The 16,048-nt window shown below is 40.6% G+C and overlaps 1 protein-coding gene across 2 annotated transcripts in view; it reads right to left on the minus strand.

The window, feature by feature from the left end:
* Window positions 1-143: 143 nt before the first annotated feature.
* Window positions 144-16,048, minus strand: part of INTS14 (integrator complex subunit 14) — a 30,764-nt gene continuing 14,859 nt past the window's right edge. For both annotated transcript variants that reach the window (XM_040493006.1, XM_040493005.1), the window contains exons 8-12: window positions 15,884-16,028; window positions 14,518-14,651; window positions 4,998-5,116; window positions 2,736-2,801; window positions 144-1,046 (exon numbers count right to left, since the gene is read on the minus strand). In XM_040493006.1, the coding sequence (XP_040348940.1) occupies window positions 795-1,046; window positions 2,736-2,801; window positions 4,998-5,116; window positions 14,518-14,651; window positions 15,884-16,028 (716 nt within the window). In that variant the 3' untranslated portion in view covers window positions 144-794. The remainder of the gene's footprint in view (window positions 1,047-2,735; window positions 2,802-4,997; window positions 5,117-14,517; window positions 14,652-15,883; window positions 16,029-16,048) is intronic.

Here is a 16,048-nt window from a genome sequence, read left to right on the forward strand (position 1 = left end):
CTAACCAATGTCAGAAACAAGGAAGTCCATATGGAACCCAAGGAACTCTGGGGACTTATGAACCTGTGCTGCTTAGGAAGCCGAAATTATACACAGGTGATAGGACAGACCAAAAGGCAAAGACCCATTAGCTTCCCAGTGAATCCATTTCATAGAAAACCAAGTATTTTATTTTCATTAAAAAAAAAAAACAAAAAAACAACTTGAAGGAACAGGAATCATTTTATACATTTATGGTTGCTGTTTAAAAGTCTGTATCTCAAGACATACCAAAAGCACCAAAGGGTTACCACCAAGTTTTTGCCCAAGTTCTAAGGAAAGTTCTGAAGCTTAATTAGGTGTTGGGCTTGTATTTAGCAAGCCCCAGACAGTCTGGGCTACTCATTCTAAGGACAGGAGCGTGAAAGTGTCCTTATGGTTGAGAGAGAAGAGGAAAAAGGTGCCTTTCAGGAAGCTGGAGAGCCCTTGCTGGTTAGATTTCCTGAGGAAGTGGGAGAGAGCTCTGTGCTCAACAGTCCTTTAAGTTTCTGAGATGTGCCTATTGCGGGAGCAACAGCGTTTTTTTGGGCTTAAAGACTCAGCCCCCAAAAGCTAAAGTCAAAGCCCAAACTGGCAACCACTCTTCGGAACCTCCCTCAGACTCTAGCAGAGTCACTGAAACCAGCAAGCGGTGCTTCTGAGACAGCCTCGGAGTTCTTCGGGTGGCTCCTGCAGAGGTGAACAAACTAAAAAGTTTTTACCCTAAATCATTTTCACCTGGAATGACAAAAGAAGGCAGGCTCCCAAAGTCAGCTTTACATTCTTTCGGTGCTGCTTCCGGAGAAGTCTGTGTGCAAAGGTGTGATGTTGTGCTCATACCCAGCATACTCGGAGGTGCCGGTACTGGCGAGCTTGAGTTGCTGGGCAGCATGGGTCAACTGGAATGCAGCGTCTGGGTGCGCTGTGTCGGGCAGCAGTGTGCACTCCCTTTCCAGCATGTCAGCCACCCCTTTGAGCAGGTCCAGGAAACCAAATGCCAGGGCGGCCTTTCGTAAACGGTTTAGCTCCTGAAACAAGATTAAAAAGAAAACAAAAACAAAAAAACCAATGTTCCTGAAATGCATTTTCCTTATCACGTACTTTCTAAATGCTCAGCTTAGAATAAGTTTTCCTTGATCTCCGAACTTAAGTGAGCATTTTTATAGGAGAACAAATGCTCATACAGAGATGCCAATAACAAGAGAATGTGATGACACGACCAGGTCCTCTACAGGCAATCAGAAAGCTGGCAGACTGAGCGCTTACACCAAACATGAAGAGACCCTTGTCACACACCATTCACTTGTAACTCTCAGGAGGATTACCTTTCCCCTGTTACTCAGGTATGGAAAAGGCATGCCTCAAACCTCAGAGGGCTCTGAACCCTCTGGTACCTCCTCTCTGGATGGGCCTCAGGCCAAACAACAACACGCCTGGAGGAGGCTCTGGAGGATTCAAGAAGTCTGACTTGAGAGACTGCCATAAAAAGAAGGGCCGGGCAGTGGATGGAAGCAAGAGAAATACAAAGTGCCTCTAAAACCACTTAGCAGTGCAATCTAGGCAAGCTGTGTAGCCTCTCCAGGTCTCAGTGGTCTCATTTATAAAACAAGAAGGATGACCTCGTCCTTGCCCACAGGAGGGGCTGACTCTTGCCCAACAAAAAGAGGCCCTTCCACATCTGGTATGTGGGATTATATAAAACCAGAAAAGAAGTGGGCTTTCTGACCACCTCTCTACTATCATCTGTGAACGGGTGAAAAGTTCAGAAGAAGGCGAAAGTAAAGCGTGCCATCTGGATAGACGGCCGACAATCGTGTGTAGGGGAGAAAGGGACTATAGCCAAATAGTGGTCATCAAGGGCCTGTGTGAGCTCAGCTTCATGGGGAGGGAGGGCATGGTGGACTGAGCAGCTCTTTGAACTCTGATTAAGGTTGCTCTTCTTTGCCACAATTAGGTTTGAAGACACCAGTGACATGAAGGTAATGAGATAACACCCAGACAGAGTAGCACGTATATTCTCTGGGAAGAGATGCTAGCCTGGGGTACGTTATGCGCACCATAATATATTAGTAGCTAGGCTACAAGTGACAACACGGCATACCTCACACTGCCACTTAATTTATTTCTGGCCAAACACCAGATGGACAGGGGAGAAACAAGGAGTGTACTTAAATTACCCCCTCAACTCCCCTCCTTGTAACTTTATCCCCTCCACCAACTGTTCTGGATTCAGCTAGACAGGATTCCAGAGGGCCGTCCTTTTGCAACTCATAAAAGTGCAATGTTAATAGTCATTCCTGGGAGCAGCTTCTCTGGTACAGTAAGAATGCTTTGGGAGATCACCATCCCAGGAAGTCATCCTGGCTGCCTGGGGTTTGGCTGTATACTCACAGGAGAGTGGTGACAGGGGTTAAGGGCTTTGACCCACAGGTTCCTTCAACTCCTTCCCTCAGCCATTCACAGCAGCACCAATACGGAGGAGCCCTTCTGCACAGAACCAGGCCATTTAAACACATCCACTTCTTAGATTTTGGGTCAGCAGTGGACCTATCATTTCTATTGACTTTATCAAGGAAAAAACTGAGGCATAAGCTAAACATTTCTAATTCCTGTCCATGTTCACTCGGCCACCCCACATTCATAACTACTGTGAACCATTTATTTTTGGCACACATCCCAGGGCCCACCCTTTTCCACTATAATTCTGACAGTCTTACCTTATAGAATGTCTGTGTTTTTTCAGGTAGTTTCCTTGCATTTCTTAAAATCTTCTGTACGTCTGTCTGTCAAGGGTAAAAAGATTTCAACATAAGGATTCTGTGGTAACAGGGGTAAGAATACAAAAGGATATCCCTAAATGTTTAGAGAAATGAATATGGGAACACAGAATCTCTTGTGAGTTAATGTCACTGTTCTGTTCAACATTAGTAAAGCACCTCCCTCCTTCAAAATGTTTGATAATAAATCCCCTTGGTGACAGAAATGAACTTGTCTCACAAAAACAAACCCAGTAAACTCATATATCTATGGCCAGCTGCTTTTTGGCCAGGGCACCAAGACCTGGGGGAAAAGAATAATACTCTCTTCAACAAATAGTGCCAGGACAACTGGATATCCACATGTAAAAGAATGAAGCTGGACCCTTGCTTCACACCATATACAAAAAAATTAACTCAAAATGCTTCAGAGACCTAAATGTAAGAGGAAAAACTACAAAATTCTTGGAAGAAAACACAGGGGTAAACCCTCATGACCTTAGATTGGTAATGATTTCTTAGTTATGACAACTAAGAACAGCACAGCAACAAAAGAAAAAAAATTCTGACAAATATTCACAGGAGCATTATTCACAATAGTCAAAAGGCGCACACAATTCAAATGTTTGTCAACTGAATGAATGGATAAATGTAGCCATCATCAAAAGAAATGAAGTACTGATACATGCTACAAGATATATGAACACTGAAAACATTAAGCTAAGTGAAGGAAGCCAAACACAAAAACCCACACATTATATGAGGCTATTTATATGAAATATCTAGACTAGGCAAATCCATAGAGACAAAAAGCAGATTAGTGGTTGTCACGGGCTGGGGGAAGTCAGGAATGTAGAGTGACTTGCTTAATGGGTACAGGGTTTCCTTTTGGGGTGATGAAAATGTTCTAGAGCTGCACAGTGATGATGGTTATATAACATTATGGTTGTACTAAATGCCACTGAATGGTTTACTTTAAAATGGCTTAAATGATAACTTTTATGTTATGTGTATTTCACAATTAAAAAATTCATCCAAGGGTGCCTGGGTGGCTCAGTTAGGTTAAGTGGTTTTGGCTCAGGTCATGATCTCAGTTTCATGAGTTTGAGCCCCACATCGGGCTCTACACTGACAGCGTGTAGCCTGCTTGGGATTCTCTCTCTCCCACTTTCTTCTCTGCCCCTCCTCTGCCTGCTCTCTCTCTCTCTCTCTCAAAATAAGTAAACTTAAAAAATATATACAACCAGACCAAAACAAAATATAAAAAGTAATTTAAGAAAAAAATCAGCAATCCTCGTGACAGGGGAGTGCTGGGATCAAGGATGGCAGGAAAGAGAGAACCTGATTTTCCAACAAAACCCCTACCCTCTTAGCCACGACAGGACGTGTCCAGTCTCCACGGAGAGGGGGCTAAAAGAAACTGTGCCATCAGCCAAAGCTATTTCCCTTGTCAGGTGGCCTAACCGCCTCTTCTCATTTGGCTTAGGTTGAATTCATTGGAGGAACAAAGAAAAAGAAGATGGTGCTCAAATGAGAAAAAAGGCTCAAAAATGATTTTTAAAAACAGGCAGAAAGGACTATATGTCAGTGGAAGGAGAAGCATCACTGAGTACCTTGCCTGAAAGCAACATACCTTGTGACAGTATCATCTTAGCTTCCCATGAAAGTGTGTTTGTAGAATTAAAGTGTAATGCCATTGCTTGGGTTCTACTGTGGGGACAGAAGAAATAACCCCATAGAGATTTTTATATCTTTCTCAAAACTGTTGTTAAAGATAAAACCCATTATGTCAATGCCTCACTATGTCAAAAATTTTACACTGAAATTCAATGCCAGGAAAATGTATCTCTCTAGAACCGACATGCTTCCTTTTATCAGACCAGAAAAACCATATAATCCTACATGTTGCTTTTTTGACCTTGGTAGCAGGAAGCTCAGAGCCAAATTGCTCAAATTTAATTATCATTTGCCTTGGGTTCCTGGCACAATTGTCTCTCCTCTTCCTCTAGGTTTTTTACTGCTCTAAATTTTCTAAGAAGTGATTTTGCTGCATACGTGTTTTACTGTAGGCCACCTCAATTCTTTTTTGGAAATAATGACAAACATTAGAAGTAAATGAATTACTAAGTATCAAAGGAAAGGAAAATCAAATCAAAGGTCTGCCTGCTTGCCAGAATCCCTCCTCCTGTGCCCAGTGGAAAGCAACTTGAATGGTAGTATTACCTGTAGGCCACTGGGTTTGATCCAGACAGTCACATTCTGGGCATAACTGCGTTTGTTTTTGGGCTGCAGGGGGAATGGGCTCTTATTGTCATCTTCACCATAAGGGTTTTCTTTAGCATCTTAGAAGAAAAAGACATTGTTAAAATGATATCTGGCAAAACATAATCAATTACATTTCCAATTAGGCTAAAAGCTCTTTGAATCATTCAATCTTCTACATCCTGTTACTTCCCTAATTAAGAAAATCTATTAACTTCCCTCAGGTTAGGGAATCTGTTTGTAATAGAAAGCCACTGATGTAGAAGTCTATAGACAATCAACTGAGGCCCATGTAGGTAAAAAAACAAAACAAAACAGCTTAATGTTTTCAAAGAGACAAGCTTCACTTATCTGCTTTATAAATTGAGTTCAGAGAGAGTAACACAAATACATGCAACAATACTGAAGTACGTATTTAAAAAATATATAAAAATACATAATACAATTCTATATAGTCAAGCCCAGCACTCTCCAACAGAATTTACTACAATGATCAAATGGCAGTCACTAGACCACACGGCCATTGGACACTTGACTTGTGGCTAGAGTGAGGAACTGAATTTTAAATTTTACTATCTTCATTAAATTTAAATATCCTCAAGTATCTAATGGCTCGTGGGTTGGGCATCAGTCTAGGCACTGAGAAAATTCCAAAGGAAAATTACATATGCCAAATTAAAGAAAGAGCATAAAAAATATTTTTTGGTGAAACATACCCCAGGTCATCATAGTTTATTAGTTCTTGTTTCCAAAGATTAAAAGCCAGGTTGTTTTTCAGTCATGTGAATAAACAAGGATTTCTGTTTTTCTATTTGCTTCCTGAGCCAATGAAACTTTGCCACAAACTTACAAAGCATACTTACATCTACTGGCTCATTTTATCCTGATTATTACCACCTTCTGGGGTAGACAGAGCAGGGATCATTTCTCCAAGTTCAGGGAGTTTAACTCCCTTGCCCAAATGTTCATGTTGGAAACTGGAATTAGCCTAGTTTCTCTGAGTGAGAAGCTCTCTAACCCCAATCTGGTCAGTAATTTAATGTTTTATACTGGCCCCACAACTCCTGTCAGTCCCCTCTCCTCCCAGCCCCTCCAGAAGTACTGGTCCAGCTTTCCAGACCTATTTCCGTAAATACTTGTATGTATGTATGTATGTATGTATGTATGTATGTATGTGTGCATACACACACACACACACACACACACACACACACACACACACACACACACACACTTTTTTAGCCAGGCCAAGGTCCCAGCAGTCTTTTTCCATGTAACATGTTTATTTCCAACTTCTCTGCCACTATTTCTGTTATTTCCTCTGCCTGGGGTGCTCCCCTTTCCTCATTCATTTATTCCCTTACTCACTTACATCACTCATGAGCTATATGGTCGACCCACCATGTAGCAAGCACCTGCTAGTGTGACTGGAGAAGATATTTTTCTGGATTCAAGGAACTTACAGAATAAAGAATATTTATTAAATTCCAACTATGTGTCAAACATTTTACATATAGACCTTCTCTCCTTAGAGCAACCCTACAGGGTAGATATTATCAGTCCCATTAAAGATGAGGAAACTGAGGGTTAGACAGGTTGGACCTTCACGGGTTTCACAGTGACCCAGCTGGGCCTGGCTGCAAAAGCAACAGGTTTTCTACCACTGAACGCCACTGTTCCTCCCATAAACTTACACTCTAGGTCCTGATCCTATCCCACCTTCTCCATGATCTGTCCCAAGTTTTCCTGGCACACGGTACTTTCTCTAGACCCTTTCCCACTATAGCACCCAGTATCAGTACCAAACATTTCAACACCTGATCAAAGTCTATCTTGTACTGCCTCTAATTGTTTGGGGACTTTATGTGATAACTGGCTTGGCAGACAGAAAATACTGCATTTATGAATAAAGAACAGGAGACTCTTAGAAATAAGAAATATGATAGCAGAATTAACAACAACAACAACAACAACAACAACAAAAAGACAGTTGCAAGGTAAAACTGAAGATAACTTACAGGAATTAGAAAAAAATGGAAAAATGGGTGGAAGAAAATTATACACAAAAATCATAAACAGATGTTCTAGAAAGGGAGAAGAGAGAATACGGAGAGGGGAAAATCAAAGACATAATTCATATTTCCAGAACTGAAGAACATGAATTGCTAGATGGAAGGGCCCACTGAATGCCCAGCACTATGAATGAGGAGACCAACAACTAAGGACATCATTCTGAAAATCCAGAACACAAGGGACACAAAGAAGCACCTCCAGGAGTGCAGAGAAAACAGAGCATCAAAGCCCTGACAGCATGGCACTAGACTCTTAACAGCAACACTGGAAACCAGAAAGGAAAAATAGAGCTATGCTTCAAAACTCTAAGGGAAAGTGATTCCAAACCCATAACTCCAACAAAACCATCAACTGAGTGTAAGGGATGAAATACGAACATTGCCAAATAGGCAAGGTTTCAAACATCTACTTCCCATGTATCCTTTTCTCAGGAGGAGTCATGAAACAGGAGAGCCAGAGGAGAGATGGGAAGGCTGACAGCTCTCCAACAGGCCTCGAGAACAACCAATTCACTTTATGAAACAAGAGGAAGGGAAATGATACTAAGGGGAAGAAAAAACTGACAAAAATACATACTGGAAGAATGTACCTGGAAGGTAGGAAAGTAGGAATTAGCAGTAAGTACACAAAAAAAGGAGCAAAGAAAAACTAAGTAGAGAGGAAGGCCACGAGAGCCCTGAGGGAGGACTGCCCTCATCTGCCACTGGCTGCCCCCAGAGCCTGCTTGCCCAGTTATTTCTTGAAGTCTCTGAGCAACCTCAGAGATCGGAGTGTCTGATTATTGCCTTCCTTTTCATGTTAGGATACGGCTGACCTCTGAACAACATGGGTTTGAAATGCACAGGTCCACTTACACACAGAATTTCTTCCATAAATACAAGTACTGTAAGTGTATTTTCTCTTCCTGAGGGTTTTCTTAATAACATTTTCTTTTCTCTAGAATACATTATATGGTACACATACAAAATATGTGTTAACTGTTTGTTATCGGTAATGCTTCTAGTCATTAGTAGGCTCTTAATAGTTAAGTTTTGGAGGAGTTAAAAGTTATAACCCCCATATTATTCAAGGGTCACCTGCACATTTATTTTGCCTGCTAGAAAAAAAAAAGTGGGGCAGAGAACAAGGAATTGCAAAACAAAATGTAACTTGGTATATACCACATGGCTTAGGTGTAATTAACACATCGTCTAACAAGGACAATCAAGAACACTATAACCACTCTGGAACAACCAAGAACACTATAACCGCACTGGAAGGATACAGAAAGGGAAAATGTGCTTCTTGGAGGGGTGGGTTGGGACGGTGTTGATAAGAGAGCTAAGTAGTGAACCTTAAAAAGTCAAAAATATGACATTTAAAATGAAAAAAAAGTTAAGAAATAATTATATATGTATATTAATTAGAAATGTAAATATCAAAAAAAAAAACCCATCCCCAAATTATAAGTTGTTAGTGGTTGTTTCTAGGAACAGAATGAGAAGTAGGAGGGAAAGGTGTAAACAATGGTATTGTTCTGCATGCCTTGCTGTGACAATAAATAAATAAATAAATAAATAAAAACAACTTCTTTGACATAGGCCATAGAAATATTTTTCTAGGTATGTCTCCTCAGGCAAGGTAAACAAAAACAAAACTAAGCTATTGGGAGTACACCAAAATAAAAAGCTTTTTGCATGGAAAAGGAAACCATCAACAAAACAAAAAGGCAACCTACTGATTGAGAGAAGGTATTTGCAAATGATATATCTGATAAGGGGTTAATATTAAAAATATATAAAAAACTTACACAATGCAATACCAGAAAAACAAATAATCCAATTAAAAAATGGGCAGAGGACTTGAACAGACAATTTTCCAAAAAGACATACAACTGCCCAACAGGCACATGAAAAGATGCTCAATATCACTAATCATCAGGGAAACGCAAATAAAAACCACAATGCTATACCATCTTGTACCTGTCAGAATGTCTACAATAAAAAAAAAAAAAAAAAAAAATTAACACACACACACACAAAATAACAAGTGCTGGCTAGGATGTGGAGAAAAAGAAACCCTTGGGCAATGCTGGTGGGAATACAAATCAGTGCAGCCACTGTGGAAAACAGTATGCAGGTTCCTCAAAAAACTAAAAACAGAATTATCATATGATCCATCAATTCCACTACGGTATTCACCCAAAGAGAATGAAAACACTAATTTGAAAAGATATATGTACCCCTGTGTTTTTTGCAGCATTATTTACAATAGCCAAGATATGGAAGCAACTCACGTCCTTTGATAGATGAATGGATAAAGAAAATGTGATATATATACACACACATAAGGGACTATTATTCAGCCATAAAAAAGAAAGATCTTGCCATCTGCAACAACATGGATGAACCTAGAGGGTATAATGCTAAGTGAAATAAGTCAGAGAAAGACAAACACCATATGATTTCACTCATGTGTGGAATTTCAGAAACAAATGAACAAAGAAAAAGGCAAAACAAAAAAGCCCAGATTCTTAAATACGGAGAACTGGCAGTTGCCAGATAGGAGATGGGTGGGAGGATGGGTGAAATAGATAAAGGGAACTAAGAGTACACTTATCATGATGAGCACTGAGTAATGTAATTGTTGAATCATTATATTGTACACCTGAAACTAACAGTGTACATTATACTTTAAAAAAAGGAAAAGAAAACAATAAAAACAGCAGGATCTACCATTTATATATCTATTGTGTGTCAGTCACTTTATGCACATTCTCTCAATAAATTCTCTCAACAACCCACTAAGGTAAGTTTTATTATCAATTATTACTTGCTGTCATAATGGCAATTCTAACCTCATAAGACTGTCACGAGAATTAAAGGAGATTACACACTTCATTGTCTAGCAGAGTGCCTGGTACAAAGTTAAATTCAACAAAATGTTAGCTCTTATTATCTTCATTTGAAGAGAACAGACCCTGAGGGAGAAAAAAATGAATATAGGGCAAAGTAAAAAGCAGTTCAATTTGAATAAAGAACATGTGTAACAAACCAAGCACTACTAGATTGGAAACTAGATTAGAAAGGAACTTAAATGCTACATCTTAGATCATCGACAAGTATCTGCATGAGAATGTCACAAGTCTAGGTCAGGGGTTGACAAACTTTTCCTGCAAAAAGGCAAGCAGTAAATATTTTAGAGTCTGTGGGTTATATGGTCTCTGTTGTAACTACTCAACTCTGCCACTGAAGCAGGAAAGCAGTCCTCGATAACACATCAATTAATGCATGTGACCATGTAATAAACCTTTAGAGTAGAACTTTATTTACAAAACAAGCAGTGGGCTAGTGTGGCCAGCAGGCATTGGTTAGCCGACCTTTGATCTAAATGAAAGGTAAAAGAAAACCAGACCAAGGCAAGAGCAGTGCAAACAAAAAGGCAGAATAAATTCAGGAATGCTACAGAGACCAGGAGGTGAGCAATCTCTTCACCCTAACACATACACATGGCTTCTTGCGCCCAGTGCTCTCCAATTACTGCCTTACTTCTCTCCTCTTGTGGCAAACTTGTCATCTTCGTTTCCTCATCTCTCACTCATTCCTCAACTTGCCTCCTGTCTAACCACGACTGAAGCTACTCTTACAAAGCCACAAAAAATGTCCTGTCGACGTCAAATGATTCTTTCCTCTTCATTTCCATTCCTTCCTAAAACTCTTTAGTCATTTACAACATTCTGTGGCCTCTTTCACATTAAGTTCTCAAGGTGGCAATCCTAATCTTCCTGTTGGCCTCCATTCAAAGGAGATATAATGCTCATATAATTTAAAGGCTTTTCTTCAAATCAGGAACTCATCTTCAGCGAGGATGGTTTTTCTGCACAAGTCTTTATGCCCTGTGTTGCCATTATATTAACTCCGGAGGTTGCACCATAGGTTTCATTGCTTCAGAAACGGGTTAGTGCATTGCTTGGTTTTGGGGATCCCCACTTCAGAATTGGGAGTGTCAATCTGCATGGTGCAGGACTCGTGAGACTTTTAATTTTTTAAGTTTGTTTATTTATTTATTTATTTGGAGGAGGAAGAGCAGAGAGAGAGAGAGAGAGAGAGACAGAGAGAATCCCAAGCAGGCTCTGCGCTGTCAGCGCAGAGCCCAGTGCAGAGCCCAATGCAGGGCTCAAACCCATGAACCTGAGCCAAAACCAAGAGTCAGCTACTCGACTGAGCCATCCAGGCACCCCAGGAGACTTTAACTTTTATAATATCTGGAAAAGCAGGTAGAAACAATGGGTAGAATTTTTCTTGTCATCCTCTCACTAAGGGAGTAGACGTTCCACATTCCTAGCTTTACTCAGAGTTTTCAGTTTTATCTTATTTGGAAGCAAAGTCATATTCTCTTTCCCTGTGTAAGCTTTTTTTTTTTTTTTTAATTTTTTTTTTTCCCAACATTTATTTTTGGGACAGAGAGAGACAGAGCATGAATGGGGGAGGGGCAGAGAGAGAGGGAGACACAGAATCGGAAACAGGCTCCAGGCTCTGAGCCATCAGCCCAGAGCCTGACGCGGGGCTCGAACTCACGGACCGTGAGATCGTGACCTGGCTGAAGTCGGACGCTCAACCGACTGCGCCACCCAGGCGCCCCACCCTGTGTAAGCTTTAAAACACCAGCCCCTGCATCCTAGATCAAGAGCAGGCCAACTATGGCCTTCTTTTTGAGTTACAAATGGTTTTTATATTTTTAAATAGTTGGGGGAAATCAAAATAATATTTCATGACACGCGAAAATTGTATGAAGTTTAAATTTTGGTGTCCATGAAGAAAATTTTATTGGAATACGTCATTCCCATTCATTTATGTACTGTGCTATAATGGCAGAGTTAATAGGAGTTATAACAGAGAGCACATGACCTGCCAAGTCTAAAATATTTATTATCTTGCCCTTCACTGAAAAAGCTTGCTGACTCTTGGTCTAGCATCTAGGGTGTATATTTAGTCAAACTCTTTTCTAGGCATATATGTGCATATATGCATGCACATATGTATAAGACAGAGTATGTAGGTCATGTATCTTACATGTGCATGAGACAATGTACTTTCTTCTTGACTCTCTATTGTTTTGGTTTCTGTGACATCACTTTTTTCTACTTTTCCTTCTGCCTATTCCTTCTCATTTTCCTTTACTAGCCAGTGCCCTTTCCACTGTCCCCACCAGTTAGTCCTTCCTAGGGGTTTGGTCCTTGGCTCTTTTTTTTGCCTTAACTACACACCTTCCTGAGGGTAGGGCTTCTTAAAGTGTGGTTATGGATCACCTGGACTGTTATCACTTGGGTTATATTAAAATTATAAGTTCTTAGGCCAGAATTCAGACTTACTGAATCAGTCCTACCCCATCTTTAAGTGGGGCCCAGGAAACAATTTTTAAACAAGTTGTTTTTTTTTTTTTTATGTATACGAAAAATCAAATGTGTGAACCACTACTTAAGCTTATGCTCATTTTCACCATTTTAACTATCAGTGATATGCTTACAACTAAAAATTATAAAAAAAAAAACAACTAAAAATTATATATCCAACTCTGCCCCCTCTCTAGAACTCTTCCAGGAGTTGTCTGTAGGCACCTCCACTTAAATCTCATAGGCATAAACTCAAAATGCACAAAAGAGGTCTTCCCAAACCTACTCTTCCTCCTCTGTTCTGTTCATTTTTTTTTTAAGTTTTATTTATTTTGAGGTGGCAGGGAGGGAGAGAGAGGATCCGTGCTGTCAACACAGAGTCCAACACGAGGCTTGAGCCCATAAACCATGAGACTATGACCTGAGCTGAAATTAAGAGTCGTATATTCAACCAACTGAGCCACCCAGGAATCCTTTTCTCTCTTTCAATCAACAGTATCACCTTTCACCCTGCAGTCTAGTTCAGAAACCTGGGATCATTCTTGACACTTCCATTTCCTTTACCCATATCTAAAGACTGTTGATTCTACCTCCTGAATATCTTTTGCATGGATCCCCACCCTATCTATTCCCAGCCACTGCCCTGTTCTGGGCTCTCATCTTTACATCTCCAGGACTGTCACAGTAGACTTCTAACTGCAGGATGCCCTTACCTTTCCAAATCCACACTCCACAGTATTATCTTTCTAAACGTAAATTTATTAGCTCTTGCTTAATTTCAGCCAAACTGCACAACTCCAGAGGCTCCACTGCCCAGAACACAAAGTCTCCCAACTGGTATCTCCACTGTTCTCACATGCACCTCCTTCAGTGGCTTCCCAGTACCTGCAGAATAGTTTTAGCTCTTCACACTTCAAATGAAGCCTGCCCTATTCCAGCCATTGCCAAGCTCTAACCTAACATCTGGCCCTCCCACCACTACCCTCATCCTTTGTGTTCCAGATTTGTTTTTCCATAGGTGTTCCATTTGTCCAGGATGCCCCCTTTGCCTTCATCAGCTCAGTACATCTTTTTCTTCAAACTCCAGCTAAGGTGTCCCTCCTCTGTGAAGATTCTCCTGAGTTCTCTGGCAGAGATGATCATTAAAGCCAACTCTGATCTTGTACCAGTCTATGTTTATTATTCCACTTTCCAATAGACTTTGAGCAACTAACTCCTGCTAACTCTTTTATCCCCTGAAAGGTTGCTTGGTAGATGTACCTGAAATTGAAATGGGCCCAAATAAGTCAAGGATGACTCTACAGTTGGAGCCTGAGTACCTAGAAGTACTTAGGCTTCCATCAGTAGGGGCAAGGAAATCAGAAGAAGTAACCGTTTAGTGAGGGAAAGGGTGAGAGACACTGGTTTCTGTAACAAACATGCTGAGCTTAGTACTAAGGCAGAATATCTAGGTGGACAGGTCCAACTAGGAACTGGAAATACAATATGCAAGTTCCAGGGAGAGATCGAGTAGGACCAGAGTGATGGATCTAGGGGAAGCTGAAGCTGTAATGGTTGACAAGATAACCAAGAGAGAATAATAAGCTAAGAGAAGAAGGCAAACAGCATTCTGAAAATCATGAGGCAAGAGAAAACGACAAAAGGACAAGAAAATACCAGGAGAATGTAATGTTAGGAAAGGTGAGGGAAAACACTTTCCAGAAGGAAGGGAATTAAATTCTCTAGGAATGACTGAGGTTACCTGGTTTGAAAATAGTGCACTGGAGAAAAAAAAGTTTATAGACAGTATCTTTTCACCCTAAGCAGTGAAAGTATTTACATTTACTTAAACCAACCTAAATGTTGGTTTTCCTTGACATAAAGTTAAAAGTTCAAACATCAAATTCTGTTGGGGTTCTCCATGCACATATCCAGCATCAGAGACCACAGCACACCCCTAAGGGAGATCACACAGCTCTCTGACTACACAGTCAGAGCCATTCAGAATAGTAGACAGAAAACAAAGTCAAGGTAAGTAAAATCTGATCTGGGTTATACCTGAAATAGGACCCAACTGTGCCATTTTCCCTAGCCATGGGAGAGGTTCTGGGCCAGGCTCAAAGAGAGACATCATGAGGTTTGATTTCTTCTTGCTGTCAGCTTGGGAGTAGAGCATTCCATGCCATTCAGGACTAGATGGAGAGAAGATGGAAGACCAGAAGAATGTCAAGCCTGGGACTGTAACGTTAACAGCTTGGAGCCTGGAGTCTGCTTCAGATTCTTTGTCTCCTTCTCTCCCTGCCCTCCCCCTCTAGCACTCTGTCTCTCTTTCTTAAAAATAAACATTAAAAAAAAAAAATCACAAGGGCAGCAAATAGCCACAGAGGTCGGAAGGAGTAAGGGCTGCAACCTATGTTTCAGCGGCCTCCTTGAGTCATTCACAGCAACACCAACACAGGAAGTACTTCTAACAAAGGGCACAAAGACATCACCCAACTCTGTTCCCGCCTCTCAAGGGGCCCCAAGGGATTCTCATATTCAGAGCCAATACAAGTAACTCAGCAAATTAATACCTAATAAGAATTGTATTCTTCTTTTTGGACTAGGTAGTTTTAACTCAAGTAGAAATGGAGCTTCATTTGAGTACTCCTAATCTCTTCATCTTCTATACCAGTCAACCCCAGGTGATGGCCAGAAGATGATCAGTCACCTCTTCTTTCCTAACAATAAGTATTATAGAGAGGGAAGCAGATGGCTTTGCAAATTTTAAGACTGCAGCACACGTGAAAGCTAGAAAGGTTTTCCTCATAGGGAAGGGTTATAGCACAGTGGTTATGAGCATGGGCTCTGGAGTCAGAATGCATAAGAACCCTGGCTCTTCGGTTTACAAGCTGTGTGACCCTGAGCAAGTTCCCTGACCTCCCTAAGCCTCAGTTTCCTCATCTATACAATAGGGATAACACTATATACGACTGTTGTTGTGAGGGATTTAATGAATTAATACATGTAAAGTGACTACAGGAGTGCCTGGCACATAATACAATGTTCAACCAATGTTCTTGGCATCTTTTTTCATTTAGTTCTACCTCCTCATTTTATAACTAAGGAGGCTGTGAATATTGCATAAGATAGTAAGCAGTAGCACTGTTATAACTAAGTCCAGATTTCCTAGATAAAAATAGAAAAGAGGAAAATAGAGAAAGGATATAAAAGCAATATAAATAAAAAAAGGCTCACTCTATATTGACTTTAGGGGATGATTTAAAGAGCAGTTTAGAAGGTGATGGTAGGTGGGAAGGGTATGGCAGGGAGAGGAAAAAGATGACAAGAATATTTCTATTTCCTTCAGAAGAGTCTAGGAAATCCTTCGCTCTGTAAATTGATTCTCCCTTTCATTCAACCAAAGGTAAACAAAGTTTCTTACCCTAATTGAACTATTGCCACCATTCCTTCCACTTTTAGGCTGCCATGGAGCAGGACACAAAAGTTGGGTATTTTGCCTGCAATCTGATTGGCTGAGTTTTCATCTTCATTGTCATCAGTTATTCCAGTACCCACCTCATCACCTTCTGTGAAAAGAAAACAGGTC

Source organism: Herpailurus yagouaroundi, unplaced genomic scaffold (assembly GCF_014898765.1).
Source record: "Herpailurus yagouaroundi ecotype Mexico unplaced genomic scaffold, PumYag 184, whole genome shotgun sequence".
NCBI lineage: Eukaryota > Metazoa > Chordata > Mammalia > Carnivora > Felidae > Herpailurus > Herpailurus yagouaroundi.